This window comes from Nicotiana tabacum, chromosome 7, assembly GCF_000715075.1.
Source record: "Nicotiana tabacum cultivar K326 chromosome 7, ASM71507v2, whole genome shotgun sequence".
Taxonomy (NCBI): domain Eukaryota; kingdom Viridiplantae; phylum Streptophyta; class Magnoliopsida; order Solanales; family Solanaceae; genus Nicotiana; species Nicotiana tabacum.
In genome coordinates, this window is record NC_134086.1 from 175,834,017 (window position 1) to 175,849,721 (window position 15,705).

The 15,705-nt window shown below is 35.5% G+C and overlaps 2 protein-coding genes and 1 non-coding gene across 10 annotated transcripts; all 3 read left to right on the forward strand.

Moving 5' to 3' along the window:
- Positions 1-3,672: 3,672 nt before the first annotated feature.
- On the forward strand, positions 3,673-3,745 carry TRNAE-CUC (transfer RNA glutamic acid (anticodon CUC)). Its single transcript has one exon. It is a non-coding gene; the product is annotated as a tRNA-Glu (tRNA).
- A 33-nt stretch (positions 3,746-3,778) lies between these two features.
- On the forward strand, positions 3,779-7,268 carry LOC107771490 (uncharacterized). 8 transcript variants are annotated; one of them, XM_016590860.2, is made up of 3 exons: positions 3,779-3,983; positions 4,203-4,313; positions 6,286-7,268. In XM_016590860.2, exon 3 carries the CDS (start codon positions 6,303-6,305, stop codon positions 7,026-7,028), a length of 726 nt encoding a protein of 241 aa, XP_016446346.1. In that variant the 5' UTR covers positions 3,779-3,983; positions 4,203-4,313; positions 6,286-6,302; the 3' UTR covers positions 7,029-7,268. The 8 variants fall into 8 exon arrangements, with proteins under 8 accessions (XP_016446346.1, XP_075074932.1, XP_016446349.1 ...); XM_075218831.1 differs by having other exon boundaries at positions 4,207-4,313; XM_016590863.2 differs by having other exon boundaries at positions 4,239-4,313.
- Positions 7,269-8,256: 988 nt separating this feature from the next.
- Positions 8,257-12,136, forward strand: LOC107771489 (fructose-bisphosphate aldolase 1, chloroplastic). The gene is made up of 5 exons (XM_016590854.2): positions 8,257-8,790; positions 9,693-9,962; positions 10,629-10,738; positions 10,828-11,188; positions 11,656-12,136. The coding sequence occupies exons 1-5, from the start codon at positions 8,614-8,616 to the stop codon at positions 11,932-11,934; spliced, it is 1,197 nt and encodes a 398-aa protein (XP_016446340.1). The 5' UTR covers positions 8,257-8,613; the 3' UTR covers positions 11,935-12,136.
- The last annotated feature ends 3,569 nt before the right edge of the window (positions 12,137-15,705 follow it).

Genomic DNA, 15,705 nt, shown 5'->3' on the forward strand with positions numbered 1-15,705 from the left:
CAAGAGGCAATTCAATCGGAATTGAAGTCACTTGCTAAAAGAGAGGTCTTTGGACCAGTAGTCCAAACACCTGCTGGTATAAAACCAGTTGGTCATAAATGGGTTTTTGTGCGAAAAAGGAATGATAAAAATGAAGTTGAAAGATACAAAGCTCGCCTTGTTGCACAAGGATTTTCACAACGACCTAGAGTCGATTTTGATGAAACATATTCACCTGTTATGGATGTCATAACATTTCGATATCTCATCAGTTTAGCACTATATGAAAAGCTTGAAATACATCTAATGGATGTTGTCACAGCTTATCTGTATGGTTCACTTGATAATGAAATTTATATGAAAATTCCTGGAGGATTTAAAATGCCTGAAGCAAAATCTCAGGAAATGTATTCAATCAGATTACAAAGATCTTTGTACGGTTTAAAGCAATCTGGGCGCATGTGGTATAATCGCCTTAGTGAATATTTGCTGAAAGAAGGTTACATAAATGATGTTATTTGTCCATGTATTTTTATAAAGAAAATGGCATCAGAATTTGTTATACTTGCTGTTTATGTTGATGACATAAATCTTGTTGGAACTCCAGAAGAGCTCCAAAAGGCAATTGAATATCTTAAGAAAGAATTTGAGATGAAATATCTTGGAAAGACAAAACTTTGTCTTGGTCTGCAAATTAAACATTTAGCAAACGGGATCTTTATCCATCAATTTGCCTATACAGAAAGGATCTTAAAACGCTTTTACATGGACAAAACACACCCATTGAGTACACCAATGGTTGTTCGATCACTTGAAGTGAATAAGGATTTGTTTCGACCTCCAGAAGAGGACGAGTAACTCCTTGGTCCCGAAGTACCCTATCTCAGTGCAATTAGTGCACTAATGTATCTTGCTAATGCTACAAGGCCTGACATAGCATTTTCTGTTAATTTACTAGCAAGATATAGTTCTTCTCCTACACGGAGACATTGGAACGGGATTAAACATATATTGCGATATTTAAAGGGAACTCTTGATATGAGTTTGTTTTATGCTAACAAAGATAGTGCAGACCTCGTTGGTTATGCAGATGCAGGTTATTTATCTGATCCCCATAAAGCTCGATCTCAAACCGGCTACGTATTTACATATGGAGGTACTATCATATCATGGCGCTCCACAAAGCAATCTATTGTTGCTACTTCTTCAAATCACGCTTAGATAATAGTTATTCATGAAGCAAGTAGGGAATGCGTATGGTTGAGATCAATAATTCATTTTATTCGAGAAAAATGTGGTTTGGAATGTGAGAAAAGACCCACAATTTTATACGAAGACAATGCTGCATGCATAGCTCAATTGAAGGGAGGATTTATAAAAGGAGATAGAACGAAGTACATTTCATCAAAATTATTCTACACACACGATCTTCAGAAAAGTGGTGACATTGATGTGCAACAAATCCGTTCAAGTAATAATCCAGCAGATTTATTCACTAAATCTTTGCCAACTTCAACTTTTGAGAAGATGATATACAAGATTGGAATGCGGAGACTCAAATATTTGAAACAAGGTTTTCATCGGGGGGAGTAAAATACGCGATGCACTTTTTTTCCTTTACTAAGGTTTTTTCCCATGGGGTTTTCCTTATAAGTTTTTTAATGAGGCACCTAACAATGCGTATTACTAAATATGTGTACTCTTTTTCCTTCACTAGAATTTTTTTTCCCACATGATTTTTCATAGTAAGGTTTTAATGAGACACATTATCTTTTAATGAACATCCAAGGGGGAGTGTTATAAATATATTATATTATGGATGTTCATTTAGTACTCCGTTGTAAATAAGCTTCCTGAAGAAGCTTATCCATATGGGACTCCACCGTAAATATGTTTATCTATTTAGTACTATATTGGAAATAAGCTTCCTGAAGAAGCTTATCACTTCGGTACCCGGTTATGGATAAACATTACCTCCGGTAGAAGATTATCCATATCGGGTATAATAAGCTTATCTTTTCAGTACCCGATTATGGATAAACATTACCCCCGGTAGAAGATTATCCATACCGGGTATAATAAGCTTATCCATTCAGTACTCCGTTATGGATAAATATTGCTCTCAGTAGAAGATTATCCATATCTGGTACAACAGCAGCTTACACAGCAGCTTGTAGCAGCTTACACAACAGCTTGTAGTAGCAGCTTACACTGCAGCTTGTAGTAGCAGCTTACACAACAGCTTGTAGTAGCAGCTTACAGAGCAGCTTCCTTTCTTCTATAAATAGAAGAGATTTCAGTTCATTATGTACATCAGTTTGAGTTCGAATAATATATCAGTTTCTCTCTATACTTGTCTTTACTTTACAGTCTTTGTTTTATAACACGTTATCAGCACGAAGCTCTACCATCTCGAGCAAATATTTTGAAAGTATCTGAGGTAAGAACTTTCTTTTCCTAAATAATGTCAAATCTTTCTAAACTTGAATTTGTAGCCCTGGATATATCGGGCAAAAGCTACATGTCTTGGGTGCTTGATGCTGAAATTCATCTTGATGCGATGGGTCTGGCAGACACCATCAAAGACAAAAATCAGGCATCAAACAAAGACCGTGCCAAAGCAATGATATTCCTACGCCATCACCTTGATGAGGTCCTGAAAATGGAATATCTTACGGTTAAAGATCCAGTCATACTGTGGAATAATTTGAAACCTGGTATAAGTTATCTCGAGATTAAAATTAATACCGAGATAACTTATACCTTGTAAGGGGTGGAATAATTAGTGTCGAGATAACTTATACATTCTTCTTAGAAATCATGCAAATGTCATTTTTAATACATACCAAATAGTAAATAAAAAATAATAACAGAATAATTAATTCCAAAATAACTTATCCTCCTTTGGATAGAAAAGGTTGAGAATTAATGGGACATTACTAGCAATAACTTATGATAACTGACTTATTTACTTCTTTTGGTATTTTGATGCTATAGGTGGGGGATCCAGTCCTAGACCATAACTGTTGGGAAAGGCCAGAAGATATGGACACTGCTAGGACAGTATATACAGTGGATGCTCCGAATCCGGCATCCGATGTGGCCGGAGAGACTGCAGTTGCGTTCGCAGCTGCATCCATTGCTTTTCGGTCGCCGGATCCCGGATATTCAGACACACTCTTGAGAACATCCACTAGGGTGTTTGATTTTGCATATAGGAACCGTGGAGCTTACAGTGACAATCTCAATATTAGAGATGGAGTTTGTCCGTATTATTGTAATTTTGATGGATATTAGGCAAGCATTCTTCTCGCTAATTTGTCGTTATATCACTCGTAGCTAGCAGAATTTCTTGACAATATGTCGCTAATCCGTCGCTAAATGAGATTAGCAACAACTTTTTCTGTTTAGCTACATAATTTGTACGTCGCAAAAACCTGATTTTTTAGTAGTGTCTGCTGCTAACTAATTAACTCATTTATATATTTGAAATTATGTGCCTTTGATCTTTTTATTTTTACCATTAATGAAGATCACAAAATTTTAGGTTACTTTTGATAAGTAGCAATAATATTATTTTTCTTTCTTAAATTTTATGTTTAGTTACAAAAGGATATAAAATGTATTGATAGCCTATTTAAAGGGTACAAGAGTACGTAATGAAATATTGTTTTGCATCCCGCTAGCAACAGATCCGTTGTAGTCTAGGTGGTTAGGATACTCGGCTCTCACCCGAGAGACCCGGGTTCAAGTCCCGGCAACGGAATTAATTTTTTTTTAAACGTTCTTTCCATTTTTTTTATTTTAATTTTGATTGTCACACCAGAATACGCTAATCCCTTAATTCGAAACTTCAGAAAGCCCAAAATTCTTTGTTCTTTGCGTCTTTTCCCGGAGAAGTAGCGGAGGGTGAAGCTTCATTCTTCTCAAAATCTCCTGCCTATTTCATATTGCGGTGAAAGCATAGATTCTTTAACAGAAGAGGCAAATAAGCAGACGTATAGGTATTCTTTTTGAATCTCTTTTGTTACATCTTTTTTCTTTGAGCTCGCTTGTTATTTGAGAGAAAGCTGGCACATAAGTAGACGTATGTGGATTTTAGGGTTTTTTTTAGTTTGCTTCTCGTGATTTCTTGAAGTTATAAATTAAACATATATGACTTCGTATGGTAGCTTACGATTTCGATAATTCATTTATTTTCTTATTCTTTTCATTGAGAGGAGATAGTAAAGCTCAAGTTTTGAAGTCGCATTTTCCAGATATCGTTTCAAATTTCTTTCAACCCATTTGGCAAATTGCGGGCTGCGGCTATATATAGTTAGGTAATTTACTAGGTAAAATTCATCTTGATTTTGGTTTATATCTTCTTCCTTTGAAAACATTGATGTGGTGGTGTGAAACTTGATTTAATTATCTAATGTTATAACCAATAATTTATGAGGAGCTATTGAACTCAATCACTGGGATTCTCAAATTTTGTTAGAAGAGTAATACATGATTGAAATGACAAAATTTAAGTATTGCTGAATGTCTTTGACTAGGCAAAATGTGATTGTAAACTACTGACTGTTTCATGGGTACATTATATAATGGATGACTTTGACAAAGAGGAATATGGAAGAAATTGTTCATTTCCTTCTCTACTTGTTCATTCCAGAATTAAGATGAAAGAAAATTGTGAAGTTTGGACTTAAAGTCAATTATTTTCACCTTTTTGCTGTGTGGGATAGGCTTGGGGTAGGTAGAAGTGGATAGGAAGGCCAGGTAAGGATTCAAGTTAGGAGCTTTAAGAATGAACTAGTACTGAATTCTCGTCGATGTGGAAACTGAATGGAGAAAAGGTTATACATTTAGATATTACTCATCATAGAATTGCATCCTTGAGGAATAGTCGGATATCACTAGTTTCTATATGTGAAGGGACCCTTTGGTTACTGTGCTTATTGTCTCGGAATATCCAAAGATATATCATAGTCAAAACTTAGGTTTTGGCGTATAAGGTGTTTTACTACTGATGTTCTAGTATATGCAAATTCAATGGTTGCTTTCTATCATTTACTGACGATGTTATGTTGGTTCTGTCTGCTGTACCTGCAGTGTGGTTCTGCCTTGGGATTCTGTCAACTACGCTGAGACTTTACATGATGAGTGGCTCTTTTATTCGAGTGAAATCTTCTTTTCCGTTCTGGTTGGTCGGGTAGGGATTAAATCATTAAATCCAATTCCTCCATCCCTCTATGCTTCTGTATCTTTAATCCTTACCTGGCTCTTAGTAGTGACACTTAGAGCCCGTTTGAATTAGTTGGTTGTAAATAGCTGATAAGCTTCAAGTGCTGAAAAACATTTTTAAGTACTGAAACTGATTTTTTAAATAAGTATTTACGTATTTGGATTGAAGTGATGAAACTTATAATAAGCAGTTGATGTGTTTGGTAAAAAATGTTGGTAAGTTGTTCTTTTATTAAATTGACTAAATACCCTTTAAAACTTTACAAAAGATTATAACTTAAAAAGTTTTTTGTAAAGAAAAGGGTTAACAATGAACATTGAATGAAGAGAAAGTTAGAAAATTTATTTCGAGAAAAATATTTTGTGAATTACAAAATATTATAAAGTATAAACTGGTAAAAGTCTTAGTCAAACTAAAAGTGCTTATAAGCCGAAAAGTCATAAGTTGGGGGTGACCAGCTTATGACTTATGACTGATTTGAGCTTATAAGCACTTTGGATTTTTACCAAACGCGTAGATAAGCCAAAAGATGCTTATAAGCTAGCCAAATACCCTCTTAGTCTTTAAACTGAATTCATCAATTAGTTAGGCAATAAGTACTGCTACAACAACTGAAGATATTCATCTGTCTCTATCTTGCTGGTATTATAACTTTTTAGGTTTGATCCCGAAGAATTTCCCTTGTTGTGAATGCAAGTAACCCACTTTTTTTGTCATCATCTTGTTATCGAAACCTCAGTTTCAAGACATTTGAGATCGTTTCTTTGTGGTTTTCTTTTAATTGCTAGTGGTTGGGCTTGGAGTCATAAACCACAAGTGTATAGAGGTCCTGAGATAGAACCCCAATTGCCGCCACAAAGAAAGGCACTTCTTAAAAGCTAGTCTACTCTATATGATATTTGTTTACTTAATTTAGTCAGACATACCGTATTCTGTCATAAAAAGTGAGTTAATTTGGAAGTGATCTGAGTCGATTGGTATTTTTTTGATGAAGTTAGATGGTATCTTGGATCCTAGTATTATAAAATGTTCGTTGATAGTTCATGAAGGTTTTACCTATGTACTTTCTGTTGCAGTACGGTTGCTAAGGAATATGGCTGAACTTCTCTCCATGGCCATGGCTGATGATGATGACATGAAAGATGTCAGTGTTTCTCCACTTGATCTAAATTCCATAGGTGGCAACGAGAGTGAAGATGTGCTTTCACCTGAGGATGTAGCATGGGCTGACTCATGCCTCATTAAAGATCTTGCTATATCGGACCATGACATGGATTCTTCGAAACATGCGTCACCGGACGCTTTTCCTTCCCAAAAAATCTTTTCTGCAGTCTCGAGGGATGACTCTCCTCAAGAATCTTGTATTTTCCCCACCGTCGAAGAGACAGGAATTTCAGGGATGGTAGATGACACCATTGATGAGGTTTCTCCAACCAATGAACAAGAAGGGAACACAACTCGTCATCGGATTAACAACAAAGATACAGATAGTTCTTGGTCCAGAATTAACTCAGAAAATGAATTTCCTCCCACCTATAACGAGGATCTGAGATCCGCTGAAGACTCCCATTCTGAAGTAGATTCAGAGTTTTCAACATTTGTTGAGGAAAATTTGGCTGACATATTCAAGGTCTGGGAACTTGACATTCCAGATGAGGAAGATGAACTTGTTAAACAGTTCAACAAAGCCCTCGCAGGAAGCTCCTTGGACTCCAACCCTTCAGAAGCCGAAAATCTTGGAGTACTGCTAGACGATAAGTTACTTGATGATCTCATTTCTGGCCTTGATGACCTGTCGTTGAGTCCAATAAGTGACTAAGTTATGTTGCAAATCCAAATTCTGGTCGAGAGCATCCGTTTGCAGCTTACTAATTCTGATTTTTCCCTGTTCTGTGTTTTAGTTACTACCCTTATTTAGCTTGATAATTAAGTAGCAACTAGTGTAAGAAAACAAGCTGTCTTTAAACTTTCCTTGTATATAGGTATAGATTACTTAGATATTGCTTTCCTTCCTTTGGACTGGAGTCTATTAGGTGATTCAACAGATTGGGTTTTTGCTTTGGTGCATGAAATTTCATCTGAGTTATTCTTTCAGCCGTCTAAAAGATGAGACAGGAACATTTAACTGTGGGAAATAGTTCTTAGTAGTTGCAAGTCACAGATATAAATTTGCTGCGACTTGCTGAGATGTAATGATCCAGTCTCTTTAGCTTCACATAACTAAACATGAGTAGTTGGGATTATTTGCACTGTGGGGCCTCTTTTTAGGTTACTCTTCAAATTCAGTGGGTTACATTCTGTCTTTGAAAAGTAGTTAGATAAATTTTTCATTTACACAGTTAGCTATCTGGACTCAGACAGATTTCAAATAGTAGCATTAAAAAGGTTATTTGTGCAGATGCCTCAATGTACATAGCTTTTTGGGCTTTAACATTAAAATTGTTGAAAGTTAGGGTGATTTGCACAAATAGGATCATTCGGTGCCGCTGTTTAAATTTTTAACCCGGTAAGAAAATTCTTGAAAATATAGCTTCTGGCCAGAATTTTGGAAGTGCTCCAGCCAATCGCCAGAATTCATATGGTGATTACCAGGATTTGCCCCAAAATCTGCTATCACCATACCTTTTCATATGGGGTAATTCCGGCGATCGCCAGGAGCGCTTTCCAAAAATTTGGCGGGAGGCTATTATCTCAAGATTTTTCATACCGGGGTCAAAATTTAAATGGTGGTTAATAATCCAACAGTTAATTGGTAGGAGGTAGTAGGTATTCAGTGGAATAGCCACGGAATAATCGAGGTGAATGCAAACTGCTTCGGATACTGCTGCTATTAAAAAATAATTGCTGAATAACTACAAGTCATTGTCAAGCACAATCCTGGAACTGAACCATGACCACTGATCACCTCGGGATAACCAAAACAAACAGGGAAACATTACCAAGCCACTCGAGGTAGGATTGCTTATCAGAGCCTCACGTTTGGCTTCCATTGCTCTGAGCAAAAACCAACTTATTTGTAGTCTAGTGTAATCTGATGCTGATGCCTGCTTAAACCATCAAATAACTCCAAAAAAACCAAGTAGAAGAAATCAATGTTTTTAAATTCCACAGACCATAATTTACAACTACTATTTATGAATTTTTTTACGAGGTGGGAATCATTCCATCTATTTCAACCACTTGTACTATATGCCAGGTAGGCAAAAAAAACCAAGATTGCATGGCAAGCTGGCATTGGTTGGAGCATAACAACCTCAAATGAGACATCTTTAGTAACAGATTAGTACAGTTATAAATTCTGGCACTCTGTTGGAGAAATTTGTGTGGCAAAGAGTAACAGTGAGAAGAGAGTGTGCTGAGATAAGGAGATTGTAGTAGAGAGAAGAAAAAAAAGTTAGAAAAAAATGGCCTCAGCATCTCTACTAAAATCATCCCCAACAGTTCTTGACAAGTCTGAGTTTGTTAAAGGGCAAAGCCTTCGTCAAACTTCTGTCTCAGTTGTTCGCTGCCACCCCACCAATGCTCCTTCTCTCACTGTCCGCGCTGCTTCTCCATATGCTGATGAGCTTGTTAAGACCGCTGTAAGTTTTAACTTAGCGATTTTAAGTTCTATGCAATGTCAGTGTAAAGATTTTTTTTGCTATTGGCTTAAATGGACCTAAAATATTTGTAATTTTCTATATATCTAGCCTGATTTGCTACCCTGAAAAATAGAGTAATAGTTTGTTATAACCGATTAAATTGAAAGATTTCTTTTGAATTGTTCATTTTAGATGTTCATATTAAATTAGTGGTATCTTGCTCAAACAATGAATAGAGTTGAGCTTATAGTTAAAGTTGCTGATAGAAAACTGAAATAACTAGTTATAGTAAGCATGAAAAGGCTAAATTAAATTTTGGGATGACTGGCCCTTCTAATCCAGCTCATATAATGTCTTCTCGAGGAGCTAGAGGAAATGCATGCATCTCAGGTACATCAATTAGCTATTCCGTCAAGAAAAGGGGGAATGCGCATTTGCTTGAAATAGTTTCCAATTAATTGCTTTACGCCGACTCTACTAGTCGGTAGGGGTAAGGTTGTCGTTCACTCTACCCTCCCCAGACTCTACTAGTCGGATTCTACTGGGTTGTTGTTGTTGTTGTTGTTGTTGCTTTACGCCTTTGAGTGCATACAAATTCCTTACACTTTCACTGGATAAACTTAAACTCTAAAGAGAGTTTGTGTTCCGTACACTCACAAAATAAAGTTTTCAATATGATAGTTTAACTAGATTAATAGAAATAGGTTTAGTTAAACCGTCTTTTGCAATATGTATGTGAAAATACCGAAAAGTAGTACTCCTATAAATACCAATTTCAAACCCATATTTACAAAAAATTCAGAATTTTGAACCTGTTTAGTTTCATGTTGAATTCGCCTTGAAATTGAGTTATAATCTTAAATGGAATAAGGCTTTAACAATGAAGTGTTTGTTGTGTGTAGAAAACCGTTGCATCACCAGGACGCGGAATTTTGGCTATGGATGAATCCAATGCTACCTGTGGAAAGCGTTTGGCTTCCATTGGTTTGGAAAACACTGAGGCTAACCGCCAAGCTTACCGTACCCTGCTTGTGACAGCTCCAGGACTTGGACAGTACATCTCTGGTGCTATTCTTTTCGAGGAGACTCTCTACCAATCAACCGTTGATGGCCGCAAAATAGTTGATGTTCTTGTTGAACAAAACATTGTTCCTGGTATCAAAGTTGACAAGGTATATTAACCTACAACCCACAACTTGATTAAGGAAAAAAAAGGACAACTATAAAGAGGAAACAATGCCAGTAAAATGTATAGTGAACTTTTAGTAACTCCTATTTTTATTCATATAATATTGGTCTCAGATGAGCTTAAATCGAATGACATAACGTTTGAGGATCTATATAGCCGACCCCAACTTGCTTGGAATTAAGGTGTAATTGTAGTTGTAGTAACAAGAAAGAGGAAAGGCAAGGTTATGTATGGGTAGCAAGGAGAGATGGACCCAGGATTTTTACGCGACGGGGGCACAATACTCTGCTCAACTAAAGGCTTTTAATATTCAGGGTGCTAAGTGCTTTAAATTACCATTTTCAAGGTATATACATATACACATACAAGATTTCTACCGAAGTTTTCGGCATCCGGTGACCCCACACTATAACACATAGGTCCGCCTCTGGTAGCAAGAGCTTGTTATAGGGTGTTCAAACTTTAAGTTTTATTCTTAAATAAACTTTAACTTGTTCAACTTAGAGTTGTTGATGTGGTGAAACTAGCTCAGACAAGAATTAATCAGCCTATGTACAGAATGTTAAAGGAGAGGATTTCAAGTTTAATGATGAATTGGACTGGAATGAGATTTCTATCAAAATCCCCTAATCATTTTATCTGTTACCAGGGTTTGGTTCCCCTTGCTGGTTCAAATGATGAGTCATGGTGTCAAGGTCTTGATGGTCTTGCCTCCCGCACTGCTGCATACTACCAACAGGGTGCACGTTTCGCCAAATGGTATGTTCAACAATGCCTCGTAATTTTCAAAAATATTGACTTTGTTATGTTTAAGATGATATGTGCTAAAATTATGGTAACTTATGCAGGCGTACCGTGGTGAGCATTCCCAACGGACCATCTGCATTAGCTGTGAAGGAAGCAGCATGGGGCTTGGCTCGCTACGCTGCCATTTCTCAGGACAGTGGTTTGGTCCCAATTGTGGAGCCAGAGATTTTGTTAGACGGTGAACATGGTATTGACAGGACTTTTGAGGTAGCACAGAAGGTTTGGGCTGAGGTCTTCTTTTATTTGGCTGAGAACAATGTCATGTTCGAGGGTATCCTCCTGAAGCCGAGCATGGTCACCCCTGGTGCTGAATGCAAAGACAGGGCCACTCCTCAGCAAGTCGCGGACTATACTCTAAGTCTCCTTCAAAGGAGGATCCCCCCAGCTGTCCCTGGAATCATGGTAAGTCTCCTCTATTTCTATGAATTTAGCTAGTTTTTAAGAAACTTGAGTTACTGGCACTCCCTAAGTTTTATCTCATATTATAGTGTTTGACTGAGCACGAAATTTGACAAACAAAGAAAGATTGTCGGCACATGGCCCAAGTAGCCTTAAAATGTGTGCTCTTAAACATTCGATGACATTTCTATGACTATACGAGCATGCCATTTAAGACAAAATGAGAAGTTATTAAAGAGTTATTCTTTTCAGAGCAGAGCAGAGCAGATTAAAAAGAAAAGTACTGTATAAGATGGAACAGAGTCAATACTTTTATTTGTCAACACTCTACATATAGAATATGAATCATTAGTCCATTACTAGTGATAGATGAATAAGTGAATAAACACTCAACGAAGACTAACATAAACATTGGCACTAGGAAGGAAATTACTACATAATTTGTGCTAATTGACTCGATATTGTTGCAGTTCTTGTCTGGTGGGCAATCAGAAGTTGAGGCTACATTGAACTTGAATGCCATGAACCAAGCTCCAAACCCATGGCACGTATCGTTCTCATACGCGAGGGCTCTTCAGAACACTTGCTTGAAGACATGGGGAGGACAACCCGAAAATGTTAAGGCTGCTCAGGATGCTTTACTTACCAGAGCCAAAGCCAATTCTCTTGCTCAACTCGGAAAATACACCGGCGAGGGTGAATCAGATGAAGCTAAACAAGGAATGTTTGTAAAAGGCTATGTCTACTAAGTTACTGCACTCAAGTTTTTAAGAAGAGAAGAAAAAAGGATGATGATCTAAGTGATTATAGTGAAGCAGAGAAACGATGAATTCTCTCATATGAGTTATTATGCAATTAATAGTAAAGTCATAGAGAAGAGTATTTTTGTTTTTGATTACCTGTACTTTTTTAATTAACCAGTTTAATAAACTTTCTTGATGATTGAGATTAGTTAGTGTTGCTTAATGAATTATAAACCTGGAATTGTTTTGTGCTATATTTGAGCTTGAAATAGCTTCTTGCTTCATTGTGGATACCTTTAAAGTAGTAAAAAATACTTAATGTCACTGAAACTATTTATATTCAGTAGCTACAAAAATGTATAAAATTTGTATATTTTTTTATATAATATACAAAAATATTTATATAAAAAAATATATAGTTTTTCGACTATTATTTTGAGAGCAGCTATACAGTGTCATTTTCCCTAAATTATTTTAACTCTAAGTAATCAAAACTACATTAGATGTTAAAAGGTGGCAAATGACGGGTTGAGCTGAGTTTGGGCGGGTTAAGATGGGTTGAGTCAAAAAATGGGCAATTGTCCAACCCAGGGGGGAAGTGCATGGCTAGACACTAATAACACATGTATTTACTTTTAAGCCACTGTTTAAAATGTCTTTAGTCTTTAGCCACTGCTTTAATAAACTTTAACTGCCCGGACGAAAATACCCTTCTGCTCATGTCCTTAACTTTTGAACTTAACTTCAGGACTATATGTTATTAACTTTTGAACTTGTAACTCTAAGTTCAGGACTTCAGGACCTATTGTCCTTAACTTTTGAACGTGTAACTGTAAGTTCAGGACCTATTATCCTTAACTTTTAGGCTTCTTAGCCTAATAACCCGTTTGAACAAGCTGAAATCAATTTATTTTAAGAAGTGCTTTTTTCAAAAGTGTTTTTCACAAAAGTACTTTTGGTGAGAATTAGTTTGTGTTTAGCTAATTAGTTTGAAAAGCACTTCTAAGCAGCAATTAGAGTTTGGCCAAGCTTTAAAAAACTGCTTCTAAATGTATTTTTCTCAAAAGTGTTTCTCAAAAAAGTACTTTTGGAGAGAAGCTACTTTTTTCTATTTCTCCAAAACTGCTTCTGCTTCTCCTCAGAAACACTTTTTTTCCTTCTAAAAGCTTGGCCAAACACCTCATTTTTAGCAAAAAAAAAAGCAATTTTGGCCAAAAAGAAGCTTGGTCAAACAGAGTATAAGTTCAGGACTCATTGTCCTTAAAATGACACTAGAACAATGAGATCAAAGGAAGAGATGGACCATATATCTCAGTCCTGTTAACATGAAAACACATAGTCAAGGGAATCTCTAGTTAGGATGCATAGATTAACCTCTGGCTTTCCTTTGACTGGATACTCCTTGAATAGCATTGAAGATATCTGGTGTAAATACGTAAACACCACAGTTGATGCGGTCACTCACCTGCATTTCATCGTATTAGGCATGACACCATGGGTATAAACCTACACATTTCCTGGTTGACGCAAGTAAAGCCCAAAAGTAAGTAAATGTTGGATCTGGACGTACAAAAGTTTCAGGTTTCTCTGTGTAATGCAACAGTTCATTGGTATCAGGGTCAGCGACCTGTTCTCCAAGTCACTATTTCCGTTTGGGAAGAAAAGGATAACAACGTCATTTCATATTAATTTTAATAAACTAGTGGCTACTTTTGCTCAGCATTAAAAATACTGGATAAAAAGTAAATACCACTTTAAATAGTGGCTACCCCGTACAATTTTTACTCAACCAAATCCAAAGTGTACTTGGGTTAAGATGAGCTAGGTTAAGATGGGCTAAACAATGGGTCATAGCCCAACTCGCTTTACTTGAATCATATTTTAGATCCATGCTCATTTTGCATAAACAAATCTATTTGCCTTTTATACACCTATGTATGTTCCCTACTTTCTTAGCTTCTTCATAATTTATTCATTTCATGCACTAACGATGAATTGATATATATCTAACTTTAAATTTTTAGCTAAGAAACACATATGGATTAATCTTATACTCAACTATTCATGAACGTTTATAATTTTCTAAAACTAAATAAATATTTAAGAGTGTATAATAAAGAAGAAGAAAAAGCAAAAAACAAATACAATGTTTCAGAAAATCTTTTGAAGAAATTTTTTGTGCAAGATAAAGGTTTAGCTAGTTGAATTATTTTTTTCCTGATGTTGCAATTGTTCCATAAATAATTCATTTTTGTACAAATTTTGATTTATATCTATTTATGTAGTTATTATTTGTTCTTTACAATGTAACACAAGAAATCCTACTCCCCATTTAAGAAGTACTCCCTCCTTTCCAAAAAAAAAATAAAAAATACTATCAATATTTTGAGAATCAAAATATATTTTCTTAAATAACAAATTAGTATTTAAAATTTGTAAGTTGAAAAATATCTTTTATGTTATTTCTAAATAAGCAAATTTCACCACAACTCAATTACAAAATTATTCATATTTACATTAAAACTTAAATACCTTGATTCTCATTTTTAAACTTATATACAGAAAATATTGATGGGGCAACTAAATAAATTTCTAGACAAGCCTTCAGTTGGGCTGAGATCCCTTTGTTTTGGGTGAGCTCCATGAGTTGTATTTGGGCTACTTCATGGGTTATACAAATGATGGGTTAACTTGGTTCAATCCAAATAAACCCATGAGCTAAAAATATTTGTAGTCCAACTCATTAATCTCTGGGCGGGTTGGACATGATAAATAGACTGGCTCAAATTCCCGCCACTACGTTAAACCAAGTAGAAAGGAATTACATTTTTTGTCGTTATATGGCTTTTGGAGATTTTTATAGCATTACTTTATCCAATAGCTCCTCTTCTTTTATACTCCCTCTTATCCATAATAAGTACATTTTCGCCTTTTTATTTTGGTCCAAAATAAGTATCCTTTTACCTAAACAAAAAAGAAATAATTTTATTTTTCTAATGTGTCAAGGTAACAATTAATTAAGGGTAATTTAGTGAATACAACTTTTTTCTCTAGAAATTCAGATTTTCTTAAAGAATGTGTCAAAGGCTAAAAGTCACTTATTATGGACCGGATGGAATAACGGTAGGATCTAATTTTTAATGATTCAAAATACTCATAATGAAGATTTTAGAATTTAACACACAAGAAAGTACTCAAATATAAATGCTTGGGAAAAGGACGTTTCCATGATGCCACGTGACATGCCACCTCAACGCCTTAACCCATTTTATCTCTCCCCTATATTTGTTTTTCCACTAGTAAAATTTTCTTCGAGGGGAAGGAAAGTCTAGTGATGAAAAAAATAATAAAAGACAGGTAAAATGTGTTCTTTGGACAAATTTAGCGGAAGAGAAATATATTTGAACTAGTAGTATTATGGCATGTCGGCATGGGTATTATAGACTGAAAGCATAACAAATGATATATTTAAACTTCTATATATATATCAATAATTCTAGGAATAGGAAAGTTGATGTGGCATGCCTCAAATGCCAGCATCTCTATTTTATCTTTTTCCCTGATTTTTTGTTTTTTCCCCTTATTTAAATGCAATTACTCAATTATTAGAATTCTTCCCCTATATATCATTATGAGTCTTAAATAAGGGAAGAGAAATATAATTATGTGTAATTAATAGTAAGCATTTCAAATTAAAAACAGAGTTGTTTCACTTCTCCAACCATTAAAAGTAATTACTATACAATTATGAGTATTAAATAGTATCTAATTTATTAT